At 43.9% G+C, this 25557-nt stretch overlaps 1 protein-coding gene across 4 annotated transcripts in view; it reads left to right on the forward strand.

Annotated features, from left to right (window-relative positions):
- The window catches only part of PLEKHH2 (pleckstrin homology, MyTH4 and FERM domain containing H2), a 204762-nt gene that overhangs the window by 69743 nt on the left and 109462 nt on the right, over window positions 1-25557 (forward strand). For all 4 annotated transcript variants that reach the window (XM_073564212.1, XM_073564211.1, XM_073564210.1 and 1 more), the window contains exon 3: window positions 16701-16763. In XM_073564212.1, the coding sequence (XP_073420313.1) occupies window positions 16701-16763 (63 nt within the window). The remainder of the gene's footprint in view (window positions 1-16700; window positions 16764-25557) is intronic.

The following is a 25557-nucleotide window of genomic DNA, read 5'->3' on the forward strand; positions in this document are numbered from 1 at the left end:
AGAGAAGAGAGAGAGAGGATTCAAAAAGATTTAAATAAACTGGAGAAGTGGGCAGCAACTAACAGAATGGTTTTTAACAGGGAGAAATGCAAAGTACTACATCTGGGTAATAAAAATGAAAAAAGCATATATAGAATGGGAGGAATAGGGCTAAGTGACAGCACATGTGAAAAAGACTTGGGTATACTAATAGATCACAGACTGAATATGAGTCAACAGTGTGATGCAGCAGCAAAAAAGGCAAATGCAATTCTAGGATGTATTAACAGAAGCATACAGTCTAGATCACGTGAAGTCATTATTTCCCTCTACTCCTCTTTGGTCAGACCTCATCTGGAATATTGTGTCCAGTTTTGGGCACCACATTTTAAAAAAGACATCAACAAACTGGAGCAAGTTCAGAAAAGAGCGACCAGAATGGTGACCGGTCTGCAAACCCTGTCTTATGAGGAAAGGTTGCAGGATTTGGGAATGTTTAGTTTGCAAAAGAGAAGACTGAGAGGAGACTTAATAGCGGTCTACAAATATCTCAAGGGCTGTCACATTGTAGAAGGATCAACTTTATTCTCATTTGCACAAGGAAAGACTAGAAGCAATGGGATGAAATTGAATGGGAGGAGACACAGATTAGATATTAGAAAAAACTTTTTGACAGTTAGAGTGATCAATGAGTGGAACAGGCTGCCACGAGAAGTGGTGAGTTCTCCTTCAATGGAAGTCTTCAAACAGAGGCTGGACAGACATCTGACTGGGATGATTTAACGAATCCTGCTTTGAGCAGGGGGTTGGACCAGATGGCCCAGGAGGTCCCTTCCAACTCTACGATTCTATTCATTTACCATAATAGATAGATCGGGTAGGGAAGATACGCGAGATGGAGGAAAGATAATGAGTTCAGTTTTGTCTACGTTGAGTTTTAGGAAGCGAGAGGTGAAAAAGGAGGATATGGCTGATAGACACTCTGGGATTCTGGACAGCAGAGAGGTGACATCTTGGCCAGAGAGGTAGATCTGAGTGTCATCTGCATACAGGTGGTACTGGAAGCCATGGGACTTTATGAGTTGTCCTAGGCCAAGAGTATAGATAAAAAAAAATGTAGGGGCCCCAGGACAGAGCCTTGGGGGACTCCAACAGAGAGGGGGCAGTATGAGGTGGTAGTGTGGGAGTGGGAGACGCTGAATGTGCTATCAGAAAGGTATGAGGAAATCCAGGACAGGGCAAAGTCTTTGATGCCAAGGGAAGAAAGAATCTGTTGCAGTAGGCAGTGGTCAACTGTGTCAAAGGCAGAGGACAGGTCAAGAAGGAGGAGGATGGAGAATTGTCTGTTAGCTTTGGCTGTGAGTAAGTCATTAGTAATTTTGGTCAGGGCAGTTTCAGTGGAGTGGTTGGGGTGGAAGCCAGATTGCAGGATGTCAAGGAGGGAGTTAGATGAGAGATGGGAGGAAAGTTGAGCATGAACATGCTGTTCAAGGAGTTTGGAAGCAAACGGGAGCAGTGATATGGGGCGATAGCTGGGCATAGCAGTTGGGTCAAGGTGTAACGTCCGTCTGCGGTTCTGGGCTGCAGCCAGGCAACACCCCGAGAAACACTGATACCCTTTACCCCTATACAGGGATCTGGATTTACAACAGAGCCCAGGAGGCGCTGTCTGAATAGGAGCAGCGGCCAGAGCAGGACGGTCGTCAGAGTGAAGTACAAAAACAGCAGGCAATAGCAGAGTCAATTTCAGGCCAAGGTCAGAGTCAAAAACCAGGAGGGCAGCAGAGGTACAGAATCGTTAGGAAGTAGCAGAGTCAGAATATCCAGGCCAAGGTCACAAACCAGGAGAGTAGCAGAAGTACAGAATCGTCAGGCAAAAGAGGGGTCAGAAATCCAGGCTGAAGTCAGAGTCAAACAGAAATCAATCACTAAGTAACACACAGGGGAACCAAGAATATATCCGGCGGCTTGCAAGACCAGTCCCAAGGTATTTGAGGGATCAGGTCATCCCTCACAGGTTCCTGGACTGGTGATGTCATTAGGGCCGCCCCCAGGACCAGGCCAGATGGAGTTGCAGTAACCCCCTGACGACTGACAGAGGGGCGGAGCCTGCGCCCACCAGATGCCTGCGCAGGAGCCACTTCTCTGTCACCACCATAACTCACGGGCGGACCACGGCGCCTCCCAGTGGCCGAGGCAGGAACAGCCGTCCCCGAGTCTGACAGTGAAGTGGCGGTCTGGCGCCTCCTAGTGGCCGTGACCGGAACAGCAGGCCTCGAATCCAACGGTGACGTGACAGACCGGCGCCTCCTAGTGGCTAAAGCTGGGACCATAGGCCCTGAGTCTGACGGCGACGTAATAGAACCACGGCGCCTCCCAGTGGCCGAGGCAGGAACAGCCGTCCCCGAGTCTGACGGCGAAGTGGCGGCCCGGCGCCTCCTAGTGGCTGCGACCGGAACAGCAGGCCCCAAATCTGACGGAGACGTGACAGTACCCCCCCTTCCAAGAGGGGCCTCTGGACCCTCAAAACCTGGTTTGTCAGGGTGAAGGAGGTGAAACCTTCTAATTAGTGCTTTTGCATGGATGTCCCGCGCAGGGACCCAGGACCTCTCCTCCGGGCCGTAGCCCCTCCAGTGTACCAGATACTGTACGGACCCTCTTACAAGGCGGGAGTCAAGGACACCCTGGACTTCATACTCCAAGGACCCTCCGACCGAAACGGGAGGAGGAGGGGACGGGACAGGGTGAATTGGGGAGCGATACAACTTGAGGAGAGACTTGTGGAAGACATTGGGTAATTTGAAAGACTGAGGGAGTTTTAAACGGAAGGCCACCGGGTTAATCACCTCTATAATCTCGTATGGACCAATAAATCTGGGACCCAGTTTGGCAGACAGTACTTTAAGCTTGATGTTTTTGGTGGAGAGCCAAACCTTGTCTCCAACTCCCAGGTGCGGTCCTTTGGATCGCCGTTTGTTCGCTGCCGAGGTCTGTCTAACCCGGGCCCCTTTCAAGTTAGAGTTTTCCTCAGACCAAATGGTTTTTAAACGATGTATATTTTTCTCTACCCCAGGAAGCTCCGACATTCTGGCCGAGAATGAGCCAAAGCGCGGATGCAGCCCGTGGTTGCAGAAAAAGGGGGTAGTCTTAATGGAGTCCTGATACTGATTGTTTAGGGCAAACTCGGCTAGTGGCAGATGTTCTGCCCAATCGGACTGGTGTTCTGAGATGTAGCAACGAAGGTATTGCTCCAGAGCCTGGTTGACACGTTCGGTTTGCCCATTGGTTTCAGGGTGGTAAGCCGAGGAAAAAGATAGCTCAATACCAATGCGTTTACAGAACGCCCTCCAGAACTTTGACACAAATTGGGTACCCCTGTCAGACACAATATTGACCAGGGCACCGTGTAAACGTACCACATGTACAATAAACAGTTTACTCAACGTTTCCGAGTTAGGTAACCCCGACAGGGGGACAAAATGACATTGTTTACTGAACCTGTCCACCACCACCCAGATACACGTCTTTCCATCTGAGGACGGTAGGTCCGTAATGAAGTCCATGGACATGTGGGTCCATGGACTCTCGGGGGTGGGCAAGGACTGGAGCCAGCCGGCAGGGCGAGTATGGGAGGACTTGGCGCGGGCACAGACCTCACATGCTAAGACATATTCTTTGCAGTCCTTAACCACCGTCGGCCACCAAAAATTCCTAGTTATCAATCTGGCGGTATTATTGAGACCAGGATGGCCTGCCAAGACAGTGTCATGTGATTCTCTAAGCACTTGTAGGCGAAACGCAGGCGGAACGAACAATTTGTTGGGTGGCGTAGCGTCAGGGGCTTGTTCTGGGGATTTACGGATCTCCTCCAGAAGGTCCAATGACACTGCTGACACAATGATCCCAGTGGCCAATATCGGAACTGGTTCACAGTCCTCGGCTTGTGAGGGGCAGAAACTGCGAGAGAGGGCATCGGCCCTCACATTTTTTGTACCAGGGTGGAAGGTGATTATAAAATTAAACCTAGAGAAAAACAATGCCCACCTTGCTTGTCTAGGATTTAACCTTTTTGCTGATTCTAGGTATGTCAGATTCTTATGATCGGTAATTACCGTGATCTTGTGTTTGGCGCCCTCGAGGAAGTGACGCCATTCCTCGAAGGCCCATTTAATTGCCAATAGTTCCCGATTCCCAATATCATAGTTTTTCTCCGTGGGAGAGAATTTGCGGGAAAAAAACGCACATGGACGAAGCTGAGTGAGGGATGTAGTGCCTTGTGATAGCACTGCTCCCACTCCGAGTTCAGAGGCATCCACCTCCACAATAAATGGACGGTCCAGATCCGGCTGAACCAAAACTGGGTTGGCCACAAAACTCTCTTTTAACGTAGAAAACGCCTGAATTGCCTCAGGATTCCAGTTGGCCACGTCCGCCCCTTTCCGGGTCAGATCCGTGAGTGGCTTGGCAATCTCTGAGAAACCTCTAATAAACTTGCGGTAATAAATTAGCGAAGCCCAAAAATCGCTGCAGCGCTTTCAGCGATTTTGGTTGCACCCAAGCCTTAATAGGCTGGACCTTGGCAGGATCCATGCGGAAGCCTTTACCAGAAACCATGTATCCTAAAAACTGTACCTCCTCAGCAAAAAAGACACATTTCTCCAGTTTAGCAAACAAGGAGTGTTCACGTAGTCTTTGTAGCACAGAACAGACGTGTTGAGAGTGTGTCACAGGGTCAGCAGAGTAAATCAGAATGTCATCTAAATACACCACGACATACACCCCACAAATGTCTCTAAAAATATCGTTAACAAAGTGCTGAAATACGGCAGGTGCGTTGCCGAGTCCGAACGGCATAACCAGGTACTCAAAATGGCCAAGGGGTGTATTGAAGGCCGTTTTCCACTCATCCCCGTCTCTTATGCGGACTAGATTGTATGCCCCCCGGAGGTCAAGTTTAGTAAACCAACGGGCTCCTGTTAGCTGATTAAAAAGATCAGGGATGAGTGGAAGCGGATACTGGTTTTTTATAGTGATTGCATTCAACTCCCGATAATCAATGCAGGGTCTGAGACCACCATCTTTCTTCTCCACAAAGAAGAACCCGGCCCCAACTGGAGAAATGGACGGTCTGATAAACCCTTTTCTTAGGCTATCTGCAATATAGTCATTCATGGCCTGACGCTCTGGACCAGAGAGATTAAATATTCTTCCCTTAGGGAGACGGGCATCCGGAATCAGATCAATAGGGCAATCATACTCTCTGTGAGGGGGTAGCTTTTCAGATTCTACAATAGAAAAGACATCCTCAAAATCTCTGAAAGTAAACGGTATGTGGGGGGTTTTAACCTTAACTTGGTTTACTGCCAAGGATATGCAATTTTTCTGACACTGTGGGCTCCAGCGTACAACGTCACCCAAGTGCCAGTCGATGACAGGATTGTGCTGGCGTAGCCATGGCATACCCAGAATAACTGCAGAGGTTAAATTGTCCATCACAAAAAATGACACCAGCTCAGTGTGTAAGGCTCCCACAGACATGGCAACCTTGGCAGTAACAAACTTAACCCCCTCCTGAATAATGGACGTGTCATTAATAGCCGTGGTTTTAATAGGGGCATTAAGTGTTAGTAGTGTTACACCCAGATTCCTAGCAGTCAAGGAATCCATAAAATTTCCTTCAGAGCCACTATCCACATACGCATTTAAACACAGCGATTTCTGACCACATGAAACTGAAATGGGTAATAAAACTTTAGCCGCATCTGCAGGCAATACCTGAGCCTCTGGGCAACCATAGCCAGAGTAGTTGCCCAGAGGTCGACATGCCAGGAGCATGGATCTCTGAGGTGCAGCTCTCTCCCTGAAGACTTCAGACTGCCGCATAGTTGTGCAAGAAAATGAGAGAGATCTTCCAGGCTGTGCAGTGCACCAGGTGTTCAGGCTAAAAATCAGCTCAGTCAGAAGAAGAAAAAAAAAAAAAAAAAGTTCAGGGAGACTGCTTTTGTATATGTTGGGTATATACACAAGAAGCAGTTAATTTTATGGCCGGATATAATGTAACGTCCGTCTGCGGTTCTGGGCTGCAGCCAGGCAACACCCCGAGAAACACTGATACCCTTTACCCCTATACAGGGATCTGGATTTACAACAGAGCCCAGGAGGCGCTGTCTGAATAGGAGCAGCGGCCAGAGCAGGACGGTCGTCAGAGTGAAGTACAAAAACAGCAGGCAATAGCAGAGTCAATTTCAGGCCAAGGTCAGAGTCAAAAACCAGGAGGGCAGCAGAGGTACAGAATCGTTAGGAAGTAGCAGAGTCAGAATATCCAGGCCAAGGTCACAAACCAGGAGAGTAGCAGAAGTACAGAATCGTCAGGCAAAAGAGGGGTCAGAAATCCAGGCTGAAGTCAGAGTCAAACAGAAATCAATCACTAAGTAACAAACAGGGGAACCAAGAATATATCCGGCGGCTTGCAAGACCAGTCCCAAGGTATTTGAGGGATCAGGTCATCCCTCACAGGTTCCTGGACTGGTGATGTCATTAGGGCCGCCCCCAGGACCAGGCAAGATGGAGTTGCAGTAACCCCCTGATGACTGACAGAGGGGCGGAGCCTGCGCCCACCAGATGCCTGCGCAGGAGCCACTTCTCTGTCACCACCATAACTCACGGGCGGACCACGGCGCCTCCCAGTGGCCGAGGCAGGAACAGCCGTCCCCGAGTCTGACAGTGAAGTGGCGGTCTGGCGCCTCCTAGTGGCCGTGACCGGAACAGCAGGCCTCGAATCCAACGGTGACGTGACAGACCGGCGCCTCCTAGTGGCTAAAGCTGGGACCATAGGCCCTGAGTCTGACGGCGACGTAATAGAACCACGGCGCCTCCCAGTGGCCGAGGCAGGAACAGCCGTCCCCGAGTCTGACGGCGAAGTGGCGGCCTGGCGCCTCCTAGTGGCTGCGACCGGAACAGCAGGCCCCAAATCTGACGGAGACGTGACACAAGGTTTGTTTTTTTGAGGATGGGTGTTATGGTGGCATGTTTGAAGGCAGAGGGGAAGGTACCAGAAGCTAGGGATAGGTTGAAGAGATGGGTTAGGGCTGGAATGATCATGTTAGTGAGGTTGGGGAGCAGGTGGGAAGGGATGGGGTCAAGTGCACAGGTGGTGAGGCGTGATTTGGAAAGGAGATGAGTAAGCTCTCCTTCAGTGATGTTGGAGAGGGAGGTTATTAGGGAAGGGCAGAGGTCTGGTATGTGGAGCGGTTGGGGTGGTAGAACTGTAAAGGTTTGCCTTGTTTGGTCAATCTTGTTTTTGAAGTAGGTGGCAGAGTCCTCAGCAGAGATGAGGGGAGTTGGAGGTGGCAGTGGTGGGCGGAGGAGAGAGTTGAATGTGCTGAACAATTGTTTTGGGTTGTGGGATAGTGAAGATAGACTGTCCTGACAAGTGCCAGATATCTAGCAGTTATTTGGTGACTAACAGCATAAACTTAGTCTTTCCGGGTCCTATCAGCTATTGTTTTTGTTGTTGTTTTTCTCTTTTTTTTCTTGGCTGTCTAAGCTTCAACATTGTCTTTTCACCAACTCTAATGGAGTTTTTTTTATCAGGAAAGATAAGTGAAGAGTGGTTAGATAGCGCACTGCTGCTATATTTAAATAGTGGTGCATAGATGATCTATTTGGGGCAACAAAAAAAAAATGTCTGAGACACATATATTCCCAAAAACATCAAAAGTTATCACCAAACAGGAGATGTAAAAAAGAAGGTGTAAAGAAAAGACCACATACACATTTAGAATACAGTCAGCTGAACCCAACAATATCAGTGGACTCAGAGGTCCATCTTATATTTTTGGGGGCATCCTGACTCTACCATTGAATTCCAACACCTCTCCCCTTTTTTCTTTCTCCAAGTTGAAAATAGATGACCGAACATCAGAGCCGAATGCTCTTGTGCATAGGTGAGTAGGGGGTAATAGCTACTTGGGAAACGAGTATTCACATGACAAATATTAAAAATGTATGGTGATAAAAGCTTACATAAATTAAGAAGGTCTAAGGGGAAACATTCACCTTTTGTGAAAAAACTAAGCCGGAGTAAGAAGACTTATAGGCTATGCTATGTCCCATGTCAGAGGCCTCTCACCTAGTCAAATCAGATCTTTTGCTTTGCACTGATGAGGGCCAAAGACCCTGAAATACATGTTTGCAAATGGTCTGATTTGGCTTCTTATCCTCAGTCATATGGCAAGGCTTGTTAAAGGGTCGATTTAAACTTTTTATATTGCTAGCTCAAATATATGGAACTACAGATAGGAGCTTGAGCTTTGGGCATCTCTGGTGGGCCCTGTCTCTGAACTGTAATAAGCTATAAGACAAAAATGACCACATTCAGAGAAAATACCTTGGGATTTCCGCTGGTCACAAGTTACGTGTTAGATCTTATTGATGATATGTCCTTCATACAAAATGATAACAACTAAGATTACATTGAAATGAAAAATCGACATTCACATATTCTGTATAGAGGTAGGATTGTGATCCCACCTTGTGCCAAGCAGATTGTGAAAAGTTTTAAACTAAAGGCCCATTAAGACAACCAGATAATAAGGACCAAGACTATTCCCAATTCCAAGGAATGATTGTTTGTTGATTTGGTCTGTCTAAGCCAGCTGGTAATCGCCTCATGATTGAGCATGATTGAGCAACATGCGTCTTCGTCAGGTGAGATGATTTCAAGCAAGCTGAAACATCATTGTTCTTGGCAGCACATCATCATGTGTAAACAGGAGATGTGCTGCCGATAGGATGATGCTCTATGCACACAGAGCTATCATATTAAAGGGGTTTCCAAGTTTTTGAATGTCTCTGTCCTCTACCTATAGTTTACTTAAAAAAAAAAAAAAACAAACAAACTATCCTCTACTCACCCTCCCCAGATTGTTTTTGTCTGCGGCTCTGATGTCATTTCGATTGTTGACTGCACATGCCACTTAGAGCCATTGAGCTCACCGATTGGCTGCGGCGCTGCAGACAATAATAATAACACACATCGGGAGCAGCGGTGCAGACTAAAAACTAGCCTCAGCTAGGGTGCGTAAAGCACTGTTTGTTTGTTTGTTTTTTTAAAGCAAACTGCATCTGCGGGACAAGGATTTTCTAAAGCTGGAAAACCCCTTTAAGTGTGGTTGACCTTCTGTCTAATCATAGCATTAAATGACTGCAGAATGGCCTGTATCTGGCTGATCAGCATTTATTATGTCTGATTTGGAATTTTGATGGTAAAATTATTTGTATGGACCTCCCAGAGGAAGATAAAAAATGTTTGCACACATACTGTGTACGTATAATAACTATACAAATAGAGGTTATGTAAATTGGGTGGAGATATTTTTTTATTAGATAGGTTGTGTTTAGTTTTCTAAAACCCCCTTTTGGAAATTCAGCCATTATAGTATGCGAGCTCCCCTCCAGAGATCTAAAATATTCATGGCGTTTGATCATACTCCTAAATGTTGTGTTTTCCATGAGTCATTCATGAATATATCCAGTGATCAGTGACTTAAAGTGTAATAAAGAGTTTTCCAAATGCGGTGCGAATGACATGCGATAGTAAAGACGGGGGCAGCCATCCTGTTATTCACCCTCTAAACTGTCCAAAATACGTTGCGAAAGTATGTGACTTCTTATCAAGTTTTACCGAGAGCAAAGGAAAGAAAGTCAGTGAGGCATCAGAAGATCAGGAATCTACTTGCCAGAGCTCTCTCACAAAGGATGTGTCAGAAAGGGGCTGCGTTATTTCTCTTCCCTATCATCACAGGCTGCAAAACTCCCCATTGACAGTTACACATTACACATTTCACCATTTGTCAGTGTTCCCAGAAAAGGAGCAGAACCAATGTTGAGGTTCAAACAATCCCAAATGTTTTCAGCATTAGACGATAAGAGTTTGGATACAGCGTTCGAAAACATCATGTATTAATGTTCACTCCCGCTCCAAAAAAGATTAATGTACTATTGGCTGAGGACTTAACAAGGCCACACATGATGAGGTGGAATCTTCTCGGCTGATGACCCCAACAAACGGGTTCAGGAGTAATTTGGGGTCATACGTAGAGTTTTGCTTGCAGCCTTAATAAGTTGCACAAATGAGATCCATGATACAAGGGTTTTTATGTTGTGTCTAAGCCAACATCTACTTTTTCACGCGTCTTTAAGTCATCTTTAACTTTGCTCAGGTTCCACCAAATTGAAATCCAAGGCCATTAAGTCTCTCTGCACTGGAAGCTCAAGCAATGTAATCTCACATAATGGATTACCTTTCTAATATCAGATGTGTGTTGCATTTTAAGTTTTTTTCCAGGGTTATTATGATATGATGATCTATATTTAGGAAAGGTCATAAATATCAGATCAATATCCACACCTGACACACCCACCGATTGTTTGCAGCGCCATTGGTGGCCAGATGCAACCAGTAAACAGATCTGAACAATAACGCTCCATTCACTTTATATTGGATATTCTCAGAACTTTCAGCTCAGCCTCTATTGAAGTGAATAGGAGCTGAGCTACAGGACCTCAGAAAGGCCACCAGCCCACTGCACAGTGAAAATAGCCATACTGTTGTTCTATTCTGTTCATTGCTTATATCCGGCTGGCAGCGGATCGGAAAACAGCAGATCAGTGAGGGTGGTGTTTGATCTGGGCTATCCACCGATCTGATATTGATGAACTGGCTTGGGTCACATGACTGTGTTTTCTCTGATCCGAGAAAATTGGTCCGATTATGCTAATCACACTCTGATGAGACACTGATCAGAATGTGATCATAGTGTGATCCAATTTCTCGGATGAGAAGATGGGAAAAAAATGTCTCCATCTTCTCCATTATGACAGTCCTTGAAAAATGGATTGCACTCGGATATCATTTGAGTGCAGTCCAATTTTTCTCACAGACTCATTGACTTGCATTGCCAAGTGTGAAGAGTATCAGAGTCTTCTCTGTTGAGACCAGAGCAGAGAGGAGGTTTTTTTTTTTTTTTTTAAATGTGAGGCCCCTTATACTGTATGGGGGGACTACATGGGGGCCATGATTCTGTATGGAGGACTATGTGGGGCCCATTACTCTGTATAGGGACCGTTATACTGTGTGGAGAGTGATGTGTGGATCACAGTGGGCATCATACTGTGACGGGGTTACTATACTTTGCTGTGGGGTTGAAGGGGGTACAGTGTAGTCATTATTTTGCATGTGTGGAGGGTACTATGGGGGAATTCACTGTGGTGGTATCATATTATGCTTGGGTAGCACTTTTGTTGGCATCATACTTTATGGGGGCAATGAAAAGAAAATCTAGTGCTGCAAAAATTTGTAAGGGCTGCAAAGTTGAGATAAATGCCCTTCTGCAATCCCACCAAATATTAAGGTTTTTTTTTGTGTGTGTGTTTCCATATGAAATGGTTCATCATTATATTTTATGATAACTTCCTTAAGGGTAGACATTTTTTAATCATTATCAAGGTTGACCCGCGACTTTGTTCAAATTTTTTTGTCCCTCTGTGTATTTGAGTTTGACATTCCTGCATTAGAGCAATAAAAAATACTTGTTGGTTCGTTGCATTGAAATATTATCACATGGTTGGTTCCAGAAAATTCCCACACTATTTCCTACATGAAGATTTCCATTTTTTCAAACCTAATACCAAAGTGTTTGTATTTCTTGGCAATTTTCAGCAATGATAATAAACCCTTGAGGTGTATATATAGTTGAGTCAGTGTTTTGGCCTGAAAAAAATTAGCAAATCATACAATACAGATGTAATAAATGTATGAGTAGGAAGGAAAGTACACTGTACACATAGCTCACTGTTTCCGACAAATCAGGCTAATTCCATTGTACAGATCAAAGAACATGGCCTACACTACAGAGCATAGAAGAACATGCCTAACCATGCAGAGCACAGAAGAACACTGCCTACACGATAGAGCACAGAAGAACATTGCCTAATAATGCAGAGCACACAAGAATACTGACTACACCATAGAGCACAGAAGAACACCGCCTAATAATGCAGAGCACAGAAGAACACTGACTACACCATAGAGCACAGAAGAACACTGCCTAATAATGCAGAGAACAGAAGAATACTGGCTACACCATAGAGCACAGAAGAACACCGCATTATAATGCAGAGCACGGACGAACACTGCCTACACCATAGAGCACCGCCTAATAATGCAGAGCACAGAAGAGCACTGCCTACATGATAGAGCACAGAAGAACACCGCCTTATAATGCAGAGCACGGACGAACACTGTCTACACCATAGAGCACAGAAGAACACCAGCTTACAGCGCAGAGCACAGAAGAACACCGCCTAATAATGCAGAGCACAGAAGAACACTGCCTACACCATAGAGCACCGCCTAATAATGCAGAGCACAGAAGAGCACTGCCTACATGATAGAGCACAGAAGAACACCGCCTTATAATGCAGAGCACGGACGAACACTGTCTACACCATAGAGCACAGAAGAACACCAGCTTACAGTGCAGAGCACAGAAGAACACCGCCTAATAATGCAGAGCACAGAAGAACACTGCCTACACCATAGAGCACACAAGAACACCGCCTAATAATGCAGAGAACAGAAGAACACTGCCTACACCATAGAGCACAGAAGAACACCACCTTATAATGCAGAGAACAGAAGAACACCGCCTAATAATGCAGAGCACAGAAGACCACCTATGCCGTGAAGCACAGAAGAACACTGTCTACCACCATAGAGCACAGAAGAACACTGCCTACACTGTAAGGAACATAAGAACACTGCCTATACTGTAGAGCACAGAAGAACATTGCTTACACTGTAGAGCAATGCAGAACAATGCCTATACTGGAGAGCACAGAACACAGCCTCTACTATCGAGGACAGAAAGAAACTGCCAACACTTTGGAGCATAGAAGAACACTTTCTACACTGTAAGGCACAGAAGAACACTACCTATACTGTAGAGCACAGAAGAGCAGAGCCTACACCATAGAGCACAAAACACAGCCTCCACTGTAGAGCACAGAAGAACACGGTCTACATTGCAGAGCTCAAAACCCCGCCTATACCATAGAGCACAGAAGAACACCAGCTTACAGTGTATAGCACAGAAGACCACCTATGCTGTACAGAAGAACACTGCATACACGTAGAGCACAGAAAAACACCGCCTATGCAGTAAAGCACAGAAGAACACTGCCTACATTGTAAAGCACAGAAGAACACTTCAAACACTGTAGAGCACAGAAGAACACTGCCTACACTGTAGAGCACAGAACAACGCCTACCGCACACAAGAACACCGCCTTACAGCACAGAGCACAGAACACTGCCTAAACAGTAAAGCACAGAAGAACACAGCCTACACTGTACAGTACAGAAGAACACCGCCTATCATGTATAGCAGAGAACACCGACACAAGTTTGATTTTTAACAGCACTTGTGTCGGTGAACAATACTTGGACTGAATTAGTCAGCTTCTTGAAGCTGCCAACTTTGAGTCAGAAGACTTACCATAAGTCCGTGCATTGCTGTCCAAGTGTTGACCACGAAAAGCAGATATATGAAATTGGTCTAATACAAAGGCATCACCCAAAGCAGGACACCCTTTTAAGACCTTTCTGCATGGCTGTGTTTTTATGCTTTCCAGCGTGACTGTGCAAGGCGTTCGTGTAAATAGACAATCTCATCTACTCATTTTGAAGTCCGCGTCATGCAGAACAAATTTTTCAGAACAAAATATCTTACAAAATAGGAAAAAATGTCAATGTGAACTGACCTGGGTCAAAATAATACATAGATAGTAGATATAATAAAAATAGTTTCACACTTTTCCATCTAAGGAGGTCTGCTATGTTAATACATGGACTGTGTATAACAGAAGTGAAGATCTGGGTCGGCTTCTAAGCTAAAAAGTGAATTTGATCCAACTGGGAAGTAAACGCTCTGCAAACAGGGGGAGCAGCCAACCTGTTTCACACCGGCTGCTCCGGTACAAGAGGCTTCGTTCAGCATGTCTCTCTGGTATTCGCAGCCGTATAAGTGAGACATTCATTGTGCAGCAAGGAGAGCGATGTTATTATCCTCACCAATGGGAGGCTCATCCTAAATATATACAGTACATGTGTAATGAGACTCTATGTAAGGAGTCCATGCCTAACTTCACGGAACAGTCCCACCTTTATAAAATTTATACTATTTTTATATAGACATCTGTTAAAGTTACCAATAATAGTAAAAACCTGCGCTGCATCAAGAAAAAGAGCAAAGACGCACAGTAATAATACCGCACAATTCCAATAGTGTCGCTTCACAAACAAACTAGGCTCCTTGTAATTTAGGGATTGTATTACATATTTAGGTCATCCCATGGCAGCGCCTGCCAACCACATAAAAGAGACCAAGTTTCTGGCTCGTCTTGCCAAATAAAATTATATCTAATATTTACTTTGCCCTGTTGCCGACATTCGGAAACTTATCTGCTAATAAATTACCACAGTGATGGAGACATAAACATCTGCACCTTCAGGTCTTATGGAAAGATTGCTAATGAAGATACTTCCTTGCATAAATTTCTTTAGAGACTTTTTTTCTTGATTTTTTTTTTTCTTGCAGTTTTCGGCCAAAACTACTGATGTGTGCTGAGAATCAGTAGGGAAATTAAACACAAGCACACTGCGATTTTGTGGCCTTTTTCTCACTTTACTTGTGCTTTTTGTGAAAAATTGAAGCTTGTGCAATTTATGGTGGTTTTTGACCACCTTGTGGCATGTTTAGCCATTTTTTCCTTAAAAAAACAAAAACCACTGTACAGTGTATTTTTGGTATTTAATTTTTAGCTACTTTTTTACATTACTAATCATGTGAACCTATGAGGAATTCTGGAATCTCATGATTTGTAGTGTTATAAAGACAAGTTAAAAAAGGTCATTGACCACTCCTGCTGGCGATACAGCTGCTCACCGTTAGCAGAGCAGCTCTTTCTCTTCCAAACGTCATGCAGTTTGATAATCGAAAAACAATTATATCAAATATATTTACCAAGAATTAGGTATCACCCAGGGTCCCCCTGACGCGCGTTTCGATGGATATCTTCCTCAGAAGGGGTGCACCCCTTAGATTAGAGCCATGAGGTGCACTTTCCCATACCTGGATTTCTCCCTATATTTACATCATTTACTTTTTTAAGGGTTTTTTTCCCTTCCTGAGGAGACCAGGTATGAGAAAACCGGCAATGCCTGTGTTCAAGCAATTCTTTTGTGCACGATTTTGTTTTAGGTACTATGGACTAATACAATAGCTTTTGATATATGAGACTTATTGTCTAACCATCTTATTGTTGCACCAGCACTTTATGTACTTTTGCATGTAATATTATGGATTAATACAACAGTTTTTGATATATGATATTTATTATCTAATCATCTTATTGTTGCACCAGCACCTTATGTATTTTTGCATGTAATATTTTTCTTCATGTGCTCTTTTATGTGTTATACTTGATGTAGTTTTTACCTATTTTTTTCACTCAGTGTGTGTTTTTTGCTATTCCATTTTCTGCATGGTTTGTCGTTTCTGTTTTATTTTGAATTATGTCTTTCGTTAAATAAAATATATTTTTAACCTTCATTGGAGGACTTTTCTCTTTATAGTATGTGCCAAACTTTGTTAAAAGTTTGATATTGACTTTTAGGAATGCTGCTTCCAATAGGTGGTACAAGAGATCAAGTCCTCTTTCTCTCTGTACAGGTAATTAGCATATAGGCACATAGGAATGCTGTGTGCTTCTGTGAGCAATGCTTCTAGGTACCTCTGTAAGGCTACTTTCACACTAGCGTCGTGCGACGCACGTCACAATGCGTCGTTTTGAAGAAAAAACGCATCCTGCAAAGTTGCCCGCAGGATGCGTTTTTTCTCCATAGACTTACATTAGCGATGCATTGCGACGCATTGCCACACGTCGCATCCGTCGTGCGTCGTGTTTTGGCGGCCGCGACGCACACAAAAACGTTACATGTAACTTTTTTGTGCGTCGTCTCCGCCATTTTCGACCATGCATGCGCGTCCGAAACTCCGCCCCCTCCTCCCCGGACATTACAATTTGCACAACTTTCACAACGTGCGACGGTACGTCGCCCCGACGCAGGGCGACGGCCGTCGCACGACGCTAGTGTGAAAGTAGCCTAATACGTCATCCAGTAGAGCACAGCCTTGATATTATTCTCACTTTTAGAATTATGAGTCTGTAAGAAAAAAACTTTTATGTAACCATCTATGGACTTTTGAAAGCATACAGTGTTATGGTATAGACCATAGTGAAATATCAGCAACATATTATAAATCTGTACAACACAGATATGTAATACACATTGGCTCATCATGAGCAGCTTTGTCTCTCTTTTATCCCGTCTTAGTAAATCACCTTCTTAGTTTGGACATTTGCTGAAATATTTTGATCTTTTATCCAGGTTATTTGGCTTACAATTCCTGGCATGAGTATGAATCGCAAATTGCTGTCCTTCATAACCCTTCATGCATGGCAATTATCAGACAGAGGCTTTCATCTAAATTCGAAGACTATTGATAATGTCACCATCCATTAACCACACTTCAAAGCAGGTTTATGGAAATGGTCATCAAATAATCAACACTCATTTGTTTTTTTTTTATGTGCAGATGCAGCAGCTGGAAAGACAAGTTATTGATGCCAACCGTCGGGCGGAACAGGCGTATGAGCAGGTAATTGTTAGATAGCGCTCACGTAGGTTGTCATTGTTCTGGACGGGAAACATTCTAGATGTCAGGATTGTTAGTGAAGTTCACATGTCACTTTATTTCATTAGTGTTAATCCCTGGATTATCTATCTAGTATATATTATATTTATACAGTTTATATATAAATATTCATAATTCTTATATAGCGCTAACATATTTCACAGCGCTTTACAGACATTACCATCGCTGTCCCCGATGGAGCTCACAATCTGAATTCCCTATCAGTATGTATTTGGAATATGGGAGGAAACCGGAGAACCCGGAGGAAACCCACACAAACACGGGGAGAACATACAAACTCCTTGCAGATGTTGTCCTTGGTGGGATTTGAACCCAGGACTCCAGTGCTGCAAGGCTGGAGTGCTAACCACTGAGCCACCATGCTTATATGGAGCGCCCGCCAGGGCTAGCGGGGTACTCGGTGCCGGGCCCGTTGATCTCAATGGGAGTTGTCACGGAAGCTGTGACCCGGTCCGTGGCCCTGGGGCTCCATGGCAAAAGGGGTGAATAGAGTTTATGAATAGTTCGTGATGCCACCTGTGGTGTTCGGCAAGTGAGATGTTAGGCCGACGCTGCATGCAGATCCTCTGGGACTGGTGGTGTGTTGCAGCCGAGATGGTGAAGCTCCCCACAGGTGGAGCTGTTGTCCCAGGGCAGTGTGGATGTAGTAATGGAGGGGAGACGCAGGCAGGGTAGAAACTGGTACCCAGATGTAGTGGTGCGGAGTGTATTGGTGCCGGAATAAGTGGAGGACACCGGGGCATGTAGTTCCAAAGTTTACTCACAGTCTGCAGTTCACACCGGTGCCTGCCTCCGTGCCATGTCCCCTGGGTCAGGGGCTCAGTCAACCTCCAGGCAAGATAGGATGCTCCCTTTCAACACTCCGCCAACATGTGCCTTTCTGAATGTCTCCTCTATAGCACCTTTAAGTGAAGTACTCCCAGTACTGAGTTACACTGGAGTTCCTCCTGACAGATGTTCCTATGAACTCTACTTGTACGGCAGACAGCTGTAGCCTGCTTCGGGGACTCCTTACTCCTGAGTCTTGGCTCACTATCCAAGTTGCTGTTGTGCCCCCAAGTCTTAGGTGGGAGTAGTGCGTTTACAGCCCACTACTCCACCGGTGTCTGCTGCAGGACCATAAGTGTCCATACAACCTCGGGGACCGGGCCCCGGCCTTGCGCTTAGAACTTCTTGGCAGGGTTCTCTCCTAACCCACGTCTTCAGTTCCTTTTTACTCCTAAGTTCCGTAATAGTCTTTCCTTCTTATGAAAGATCAGGTTTCTGCTCAATGTCTTTCTCCTTCTTTCCTTTCCTGTGCCAGCTGGCTCAGATCACTGAGGTCTGCTGCAGCACCTCCTTCCTCCATCCCTCTCTCAGGGATCTTCTCTTTCCAGCCTCTCTCTAAGACTGACTTGAACTCCACCGAAATTATAAACCTTCCCGCTCTTTTATGTATTCTAAACTCCACCCGCCTCCCAGCACATTTCGTGTTCCAAGCAGGGAACCACCAAAGGTGCTCTGCTACACTCCAAGCAGGAAGCCGCAATGTGGCTTTGCTACACTACTTTGTGGTGAGGGGTCCAGGTGTTGGAGCGTGGTTAGGAGTTCCCACCTTACCTGGATGATGGGGCACTACACCTCAGGAGGAGGTGCAGTACCTCTGTGGCGACTGAACCCTCAGGGGCGCCACATATATATATATATATATATATATATATGATTATGTGCTGTAAATAAAAAATGGAACAGCACATTTGACAAATGCAGTGTGGCTGCAAAAAAACCCCAAAACAAGTGGACTTTATTTAGTCCATATGACGTGGCGACATTTCTGCTCAAATGAGCCTTTTTCAAGGCTAAAGTCGGCTTGTTTTGGTAAATATTGGAGTGCTGCCTATCTTATTTCTATATATAAATATTTCCAAAATGCTACGTGAATGTACAAAAAAGAAAGAAATCTAAAGCTCAAAAATATTTGATTTCAAAATAGCATCAAGGCATCAATTTTTCTAGAGACACTTGCACAAAGTTTTTGTAGAAACTCAGCAGGAAGGTTCTTCCAAATATCTTGGAGAACTAACCGCAGATCTCAGTCTGACCTATTATTATAAGGGACTACAGTCAAGTATTGAATACATTTTATTTTCATACCTAGTACATAATCGGCCTCTAGTGGGTCACAGCTGTGATTACACTCTTTATAGCTGTGACCTTATATACATCCGACATGGATGTATGTGAATTTTATAATTTTTTATTATAACTTAAATAAAGGTTACATTTTATTTATTCACCCTTTCCCCTCCTTCTCCCTTCACATTAGTCTACAGACTTCTTGGTGGTGTACACCTATGTGATTAAATGTCCAATGAGATATAGTAACATAGTAACATAGTAACATAGTAATTAAGGTTGAAGGGAGACTTTAAGTCCATCTAGTTCAACCCATATCCTATCCTAACTTGCCCTAACATGTTGATCCAGAGGAAGGCAAAAAAAACCCATGTGGCAACAGTAAGCTTCACATTGGGGAAAAAAATTCCTTCCCAACTCCACATACGGCAATCAGACTAGCTCCCTGGATCAACGCAATATTAAGGAGACTAGCGTATATACCCTGTAATATTATACTTTTCAAGAAAGGCATCCAGTCCCTTCTTAAATTTTAGTAGTGAATCACTCATTACAACATCATATGGCAGAGAGTTCCATAGTCTCACTGCTCTTACAGTAAAGAATCCGCGTCTGTGAGTATGCTTAAACCTTCTTTCCTCCAGACGTAGAGGATGCCCCCTTGTCCCCGTCACAGGTCTAAGAGTAAAAAGATCATTAGAAAGGTCTTTGTATTGTCCCCACATATATTTATACATTGTAATAAGATCACCCCTAAGCCTTCGATTCTCCAAACTAAATAACCCCAAGTGTAATAACCTGTCTTGGTATTGCAGACCCCCTAGTTCCCTAATAACCTTGGTCGCTCTTCTCTGCACCCGCTTCAGTTCAGCTATGTCTTTCTTATACACCGGAGACCAGAACTGTACACAGTATTCTAAGTGTGGTCGCACTAGTGACTTATATAGAGGTAAAATTATGTTCTCCTCATGAGCATCTATGCCTCTTTTAATGCATCCCATTATTTTATTTGCCTTTGCAGCAGCTGCTTGACTCTGGCCACTAAATGTGAGTTTGTCGTCCACCCATACACCCAGGTCTTTTTCAGTGACTGTTTTGCCCAGTGTTTTACAATTATAGGTGGCGCTGTAGAGTAAAAGTCCTCTTTCTTTCTGAAGAGGCAATTTGCATATTATTTTCCCAGAGGAGCATTGCACGGCGAATAAGTCTCCTTACCTTGACAAGCCACAGCTAGCCTGTCACTCTCCGCAAGGAGAAACCTTACTTCTTAGACCCTAGTCCAGAGCCTCTCACTTAGCCAAATCAGATCTCATACTTTGCACTGACGAGAGCCAACAGCTCGAAACACCGTGTCTGCAAATTGAGATTCTGATTTGGCTTGTATCCTAAGTCATACTACAAGACTCGTTAAAGGGTTGATTGTGACTTGTAGGATCGCTACTACCAATAGGTGGCGCTGTAGAGTAAAAGTCCTCTTTCTTTCTGAAGAGGCAATTTGCATATTACAATTAAGCACATATTTATACAACTTGTTCGTTCTACCCAAGTGCATGACCTTACATTTATCCCCATTAAAGCTCATTTGCCATTTATCAGCCCAAGCTTCTAGTTTACATAAATCCTCCTGTAATATAAAATTGTCCTCCTCTATATTAATTACCCTGCAGAGTTTAGTGTCATCTGCAAATATCGAAATTCTACTCTCTATGCCCCCTACAAGGTCATTAATAAATATGTTAAAAAGAAGCGGGCCCAAAACTGACCCCTGTGGTACCCCACTGCTAACCGTGACCCAGTCCGAGTGTGCTCCATTAATAACCACCCTTTGTTTCCTATCCCTGAGCCAGCTCTTAACCCACCTACACATATTTTCCCCTATCCCCATTGTTCTCATTTTATGTATCAACCTTTTGTGTGGCACCGTATCAAAAGCTTTTGAAAAGTCCATGTACACCACGTCCACTGCATTCCCTTGGTCCAGTCCGGAACTTACCTCTTCATAAAAGCTTATCAGATTAGTCTGACAGGAACGGTCTCTTGTAAACCCATGTTGATATTGGGTCATAAGGTTATTCTTCTCCAGATACTCCAGTATAGTATCTCTTAGAAAACCCTCCAGGATTTTACCCACAGTTGAGGTTAAACTTACTGGCCTATAATTTCCAAGTTCAGTTTTTGTCCCCTTTTTGAATATTGGCACCACATTTGCTATATGCCAGTCCTGTGGTACAGACCCTGTTATTATGGAATCTTTAAAGATTAAAAATAGTGGTCTCTCTATGACTGTGCTTAATTCCTGCAGTACTCGGGGGTGTATCCCATCCGGGCCCGGGGATTTGTCAATTTTAGTGATTTGTAGACGCCGCCGTACTTCCTGCTGGGTTAAGCAGGTGACATTTAATGGAGAATTTTTATCCCTGATCATGTTATCCGTCATGGGATTTTCTTGTGTAAATACTGTTGAAAAAAAGTCATTTAGCATATTGGCTTTTTCCTCATCCTCATCCACCATTTCACCCAGACTATTTTTAAGGGGACCAACACTATCATTTTTTAGCTTCTTACTATTTATGTAGTTAAAGAATATTTTGGGATTATTTTTACTTTCTCTGGCAATGAGTCTCTCTGTCTCAATCTTTGATGTCTTGATTTGCTTTTTACAGAATTTATTTAATCTTCTGTATTTATTTAATGCCTCATCACTACCTACTTGCTATAATTCTCTAAATGCTTTATTTTTATCTCTTATTGCGCCCCTTACAGCTCTATTTAGCCATAGTGGTTTCCTCCTATATCTCGCATGTTTATTCCCATACGGTATATATTGTGCACAGGTCCTATTCAGGATGCTAATAAACGTCTCCCATTTTCTTTGTGTATTTTTATGTCTCAGGATATCGTCCCAGTTAATTGCACCAAGATCATCTCTCATCCGTTGGAAATTTGCCTTCCTGAAGTTTAGTGTCCTTGTAACCCCTCTACTACACATCTTATTAAAGGATACAAGAAAACTTATTAATTTGTGATCACTATTACCCAAGTGACCCTCAACCCTTACATTTGATATGCGGTCTGGCCTGTTGGTTAATATTAGGTCTAGCAGTGCCCCCCCTCTTGTTGGGTCCTGAACCAGTTGTGAAAGGTAATTGTCTCTCATAGTTGTCAAAAACCTATTACCTTTGCTGGAACTGCAGGTTTCGGTTCCCCAATGTATTTCAGGGTAGTTGAAGTCCCCCATAATAATGACTTCTCCTTGAGTCGCTGCTTCATCTATTTGACAACTTTATTATTATAGGCTTGTGAAAATCCTTCTTTCTCTTTATTTAAACCTAATTATTTTGATATTAGGGCTGTGTGGGGGCTGGATCATCACTTCAGGACTTCTTTATCTTCTTTACACTGAAGATAGATCTTAATGACTTTGGCCTTAAGTTTGGGGAGGTTGATCTCTTACAGAATAAATTTGGAATCAATCAGACTCCTCCCTGATGGTATTGCATGATAGATAACTATCTGCCTGTATTTGTCAGCAATGAGGATCTGGCAGCAACTAGTGGACCTCAGTTAAATCTGTCTACTATTTGGAGAAGTCTGGCCAAAAGTGGTCATCATGGAAGAATTGTGGCTCAAAAACATATTTTCAATTTAGAAACAAGGCCAAGCGATTCAACTATGCACAAAAAATTAGAACTTTGATGTAGATAAAAATCAGCAGGAGCTCTGGATTGATGTCCACCTAAAGGCTGGAGAACAGGTCAATAATGAGTGTCTGCAGGTAGCAGTGAAACTTTGTGATGGTTCCTTGCATGTTTGGAGCTCCATTTCAGAAAATGGAGTTGGGGATTTGGTCAGGAATAATGCTGTCCTCAATGCTGAGAAACTCAGGCAGATACATTATCTATCATGCCGTACTATCATGGAGGTGTGTGATTAGCTTTAAATTAATTCTGCATCTGAGCAACAACTTCAAACATACAACCAATGTCAATAAGAACTCTCTCCACTGAAAAGAAGAACAAAGAGTCCTGGAAGTGTTGATATGGTCCCCACAAAGCCCTGATCTCAGCAATATTGTGTCAGTCTGGTATTACATGAAGAGACAGAAGGATTTGCACAAACAACAGAAGATCTGTAGTGAGTTCTCCGAGATGTTGGGAAAAACCTACCTGCTGAGTTCCTTCAAAAATGTTACCCAAGTACAAATGTACCAAGAAAAATTGATGTTTTGAAGGCAAACAGCGGTCACACTAAATATTATTTTGATTCAGATTTGGAGTGATGGAACTCTCCATGTGTGCACATATAGGGACAGACCTGTCACTCGAAGGCAGTGGGCTGGGAGAAGCCGCTGGGAACCCAACAGTCCAACTAGTCTTTTGTGCAGCTTGATCCTCGGCTTCTCATAAACTGTATTTTTCTCTGAAACGCCGCATTGTTTCAGACTCAAACATACCTGCCTGTGGATCCAGCAGCATGTATCAGCTGTCAGGTACCCTATAATAAAATACTGGTAGGTGACACTATTTTGATAACATAATTTTGCCATATATTTAAGGATTTTTTCACATTTCCGTTGAGATTTTTGTTTTACTTTCCGTAACAAAATGATACTTGACTCATTCTTATGACTTAGTCTCCAAAATTTGCAAAAGTTCTTGTCCTGGAAAATGTTGGCTCATTTGATGCAAACACCAGGGATACGCCAAACAGAAAGTCATCACCAGCTTACAAAATAAGCATGGAAATACACGCCCTTGTAAAAGTTGGTGCCACTGTCACATAATTAATTTAAGCTTATTTTTGGTTGCCAATTTACAGGAAACGTTTTCTCGTATGGCTGAGGCGCTATGGTGATTGGCTGCTTTTAATGGAGCAATGTTGTCACCTAATGGTCGACGTTACTAAATAACTGTTTAAAAATACATTTTTTTATTATCTGTTATTAAATTATATGGGAGGGATCAGCAGGAAGATGTGTCTAATATTCTTCATAGCCAGCATTGCACCGATGAGAGGGACATGCTGTTTTATCTTGTTTTTAGATGCATTTCATGAGCAAAAAAGAAGTCACTTTTTGGACGATAGGTCATTAATCTTTGCTGTTCTGAGAGGTTGGTAGTGAACCCGTGTGGCTCTAAGTCTAACTTGTTTTTTTCTGCTTTCTTCCAAGTCATGGGAGGTAGAAACATTCAAGTGTTTTCGGCCAAAATTTTCTGGTTTGGAAGCGACATGGTGGCCTTTGTTTTGCTAGCAATGAGTCAGCTCCTCTTTGAGAGCGACAGAGAACTGGAAAAAAGTTGCTAGGTTGTTTATTTTTGACCATTATGACCTGGATCCTCTAGGGCAGACATGGGCAAAGTGCAGCCTGCGGGTCACATGTGGCTCTTTGGCTGTTCTGGTGCAGGCCATGGCCCGGGACAGTGAAAGGGTTTTATGCAGTGGTATCCCGCACCACGTGACTGCCCTATTTTCGCTTGTATCTGTATCCTCGGGATATGGATACCGGTGAAATCAATGATGAAACAGGGAGCACACTGCTCCATCTTCCATCATTGAACCTGTGCATTTGAGAGTTCAGCAGGGGCAATGGCGTCACTACATCGCTCCAGCTGTGCCTCAGTACACAGGGCGGACCGGAGCTGCAGGGGAACAGGGTGAGGTGAGTAGTTTTTTTAAAAAAAATATTTTACATCTTACTGCCCTTAGGGCTTTGTGAGGAACATCATACTGTGCCAGGTGGCTGTGTGGCAGACATCATACTGCATATAGGGTCAGCGTGGGGGGACATCATACTGTGCACTGGGGCTGTGTGCGGGACATCATATTGTGCTTGGAGGCCATGTGTGGGACATCATACTGTGCACAGAGGCTGTATGTGAGACATCATACTTTGCATGTGGCTGTGTGTGGGACATCATACTGTGCATGGATGCTGTGTGGGAGACATCATACTACATATGAGGGTTGTGTGGAGACATCATACTGCACATGTATGCGATGTGGGGGACATTATACTGCATGGTGGCTGTGTGGGGACATAATACTGTGTGACGAGGCTGTGTGAGGACATAATACTGTGCAAGGTGGTTGTATGAGGACATAATACAGGGTATTGAGGTTGTGTGGAGACAATACTATTTAGGGGGATTTGTGGGGAGATCTCACTGTTTCAGGTGACATATTACTTTTAAGGAGCTGTGTGCTGACATCATATTATGTGGGGACATCTTACTGTGTGTGGGGACTGTGAGGGCATCTTATTGTGTTGGGAGCTCTTGATCAAGGTACTAGGACTGCATAACAAGAGTTGTATGATTTATTGCTTTACATAAACGTTATAAATAGTAGTGAATTGTATGGTGTTGATTTGCTGCGTACCTTGTCCTAACAGTAGCAGCGAGTCACCATACTTAATTCTGCTCAATATTATGTGATAAAAATGTATATAAAGCAAAAATAAGCAGAATTAAATTCGGAAAGTTGGTGCAGCGCTCCACAACAGTCATAGTCTTTCTTATGTCCCCTCGGAAAAATTAATTGTAAACTCCTGCTCTAGAGTTCAGCAGTTTTGGTGCTTTTGGAATATAGCATGTGGTGGGTGGTAGGTTACGCCGATGACGGA

Source organism: Dendrobates tinctorius, unplaced genomic scaffold (assembly GCF_039654945.1).
Source record: "Dendrobates tinctorius isolate UK_male_01 unplaced genomic scaffold, ASM3965494v1 ptg000434l, whole genome shotgun sequence".
NCBI lineage: Eukaryota > Metazoa > Chordata > Amphibia > Anura > Dendrobatidae > Dendrobates > Dendrobates tinctorius.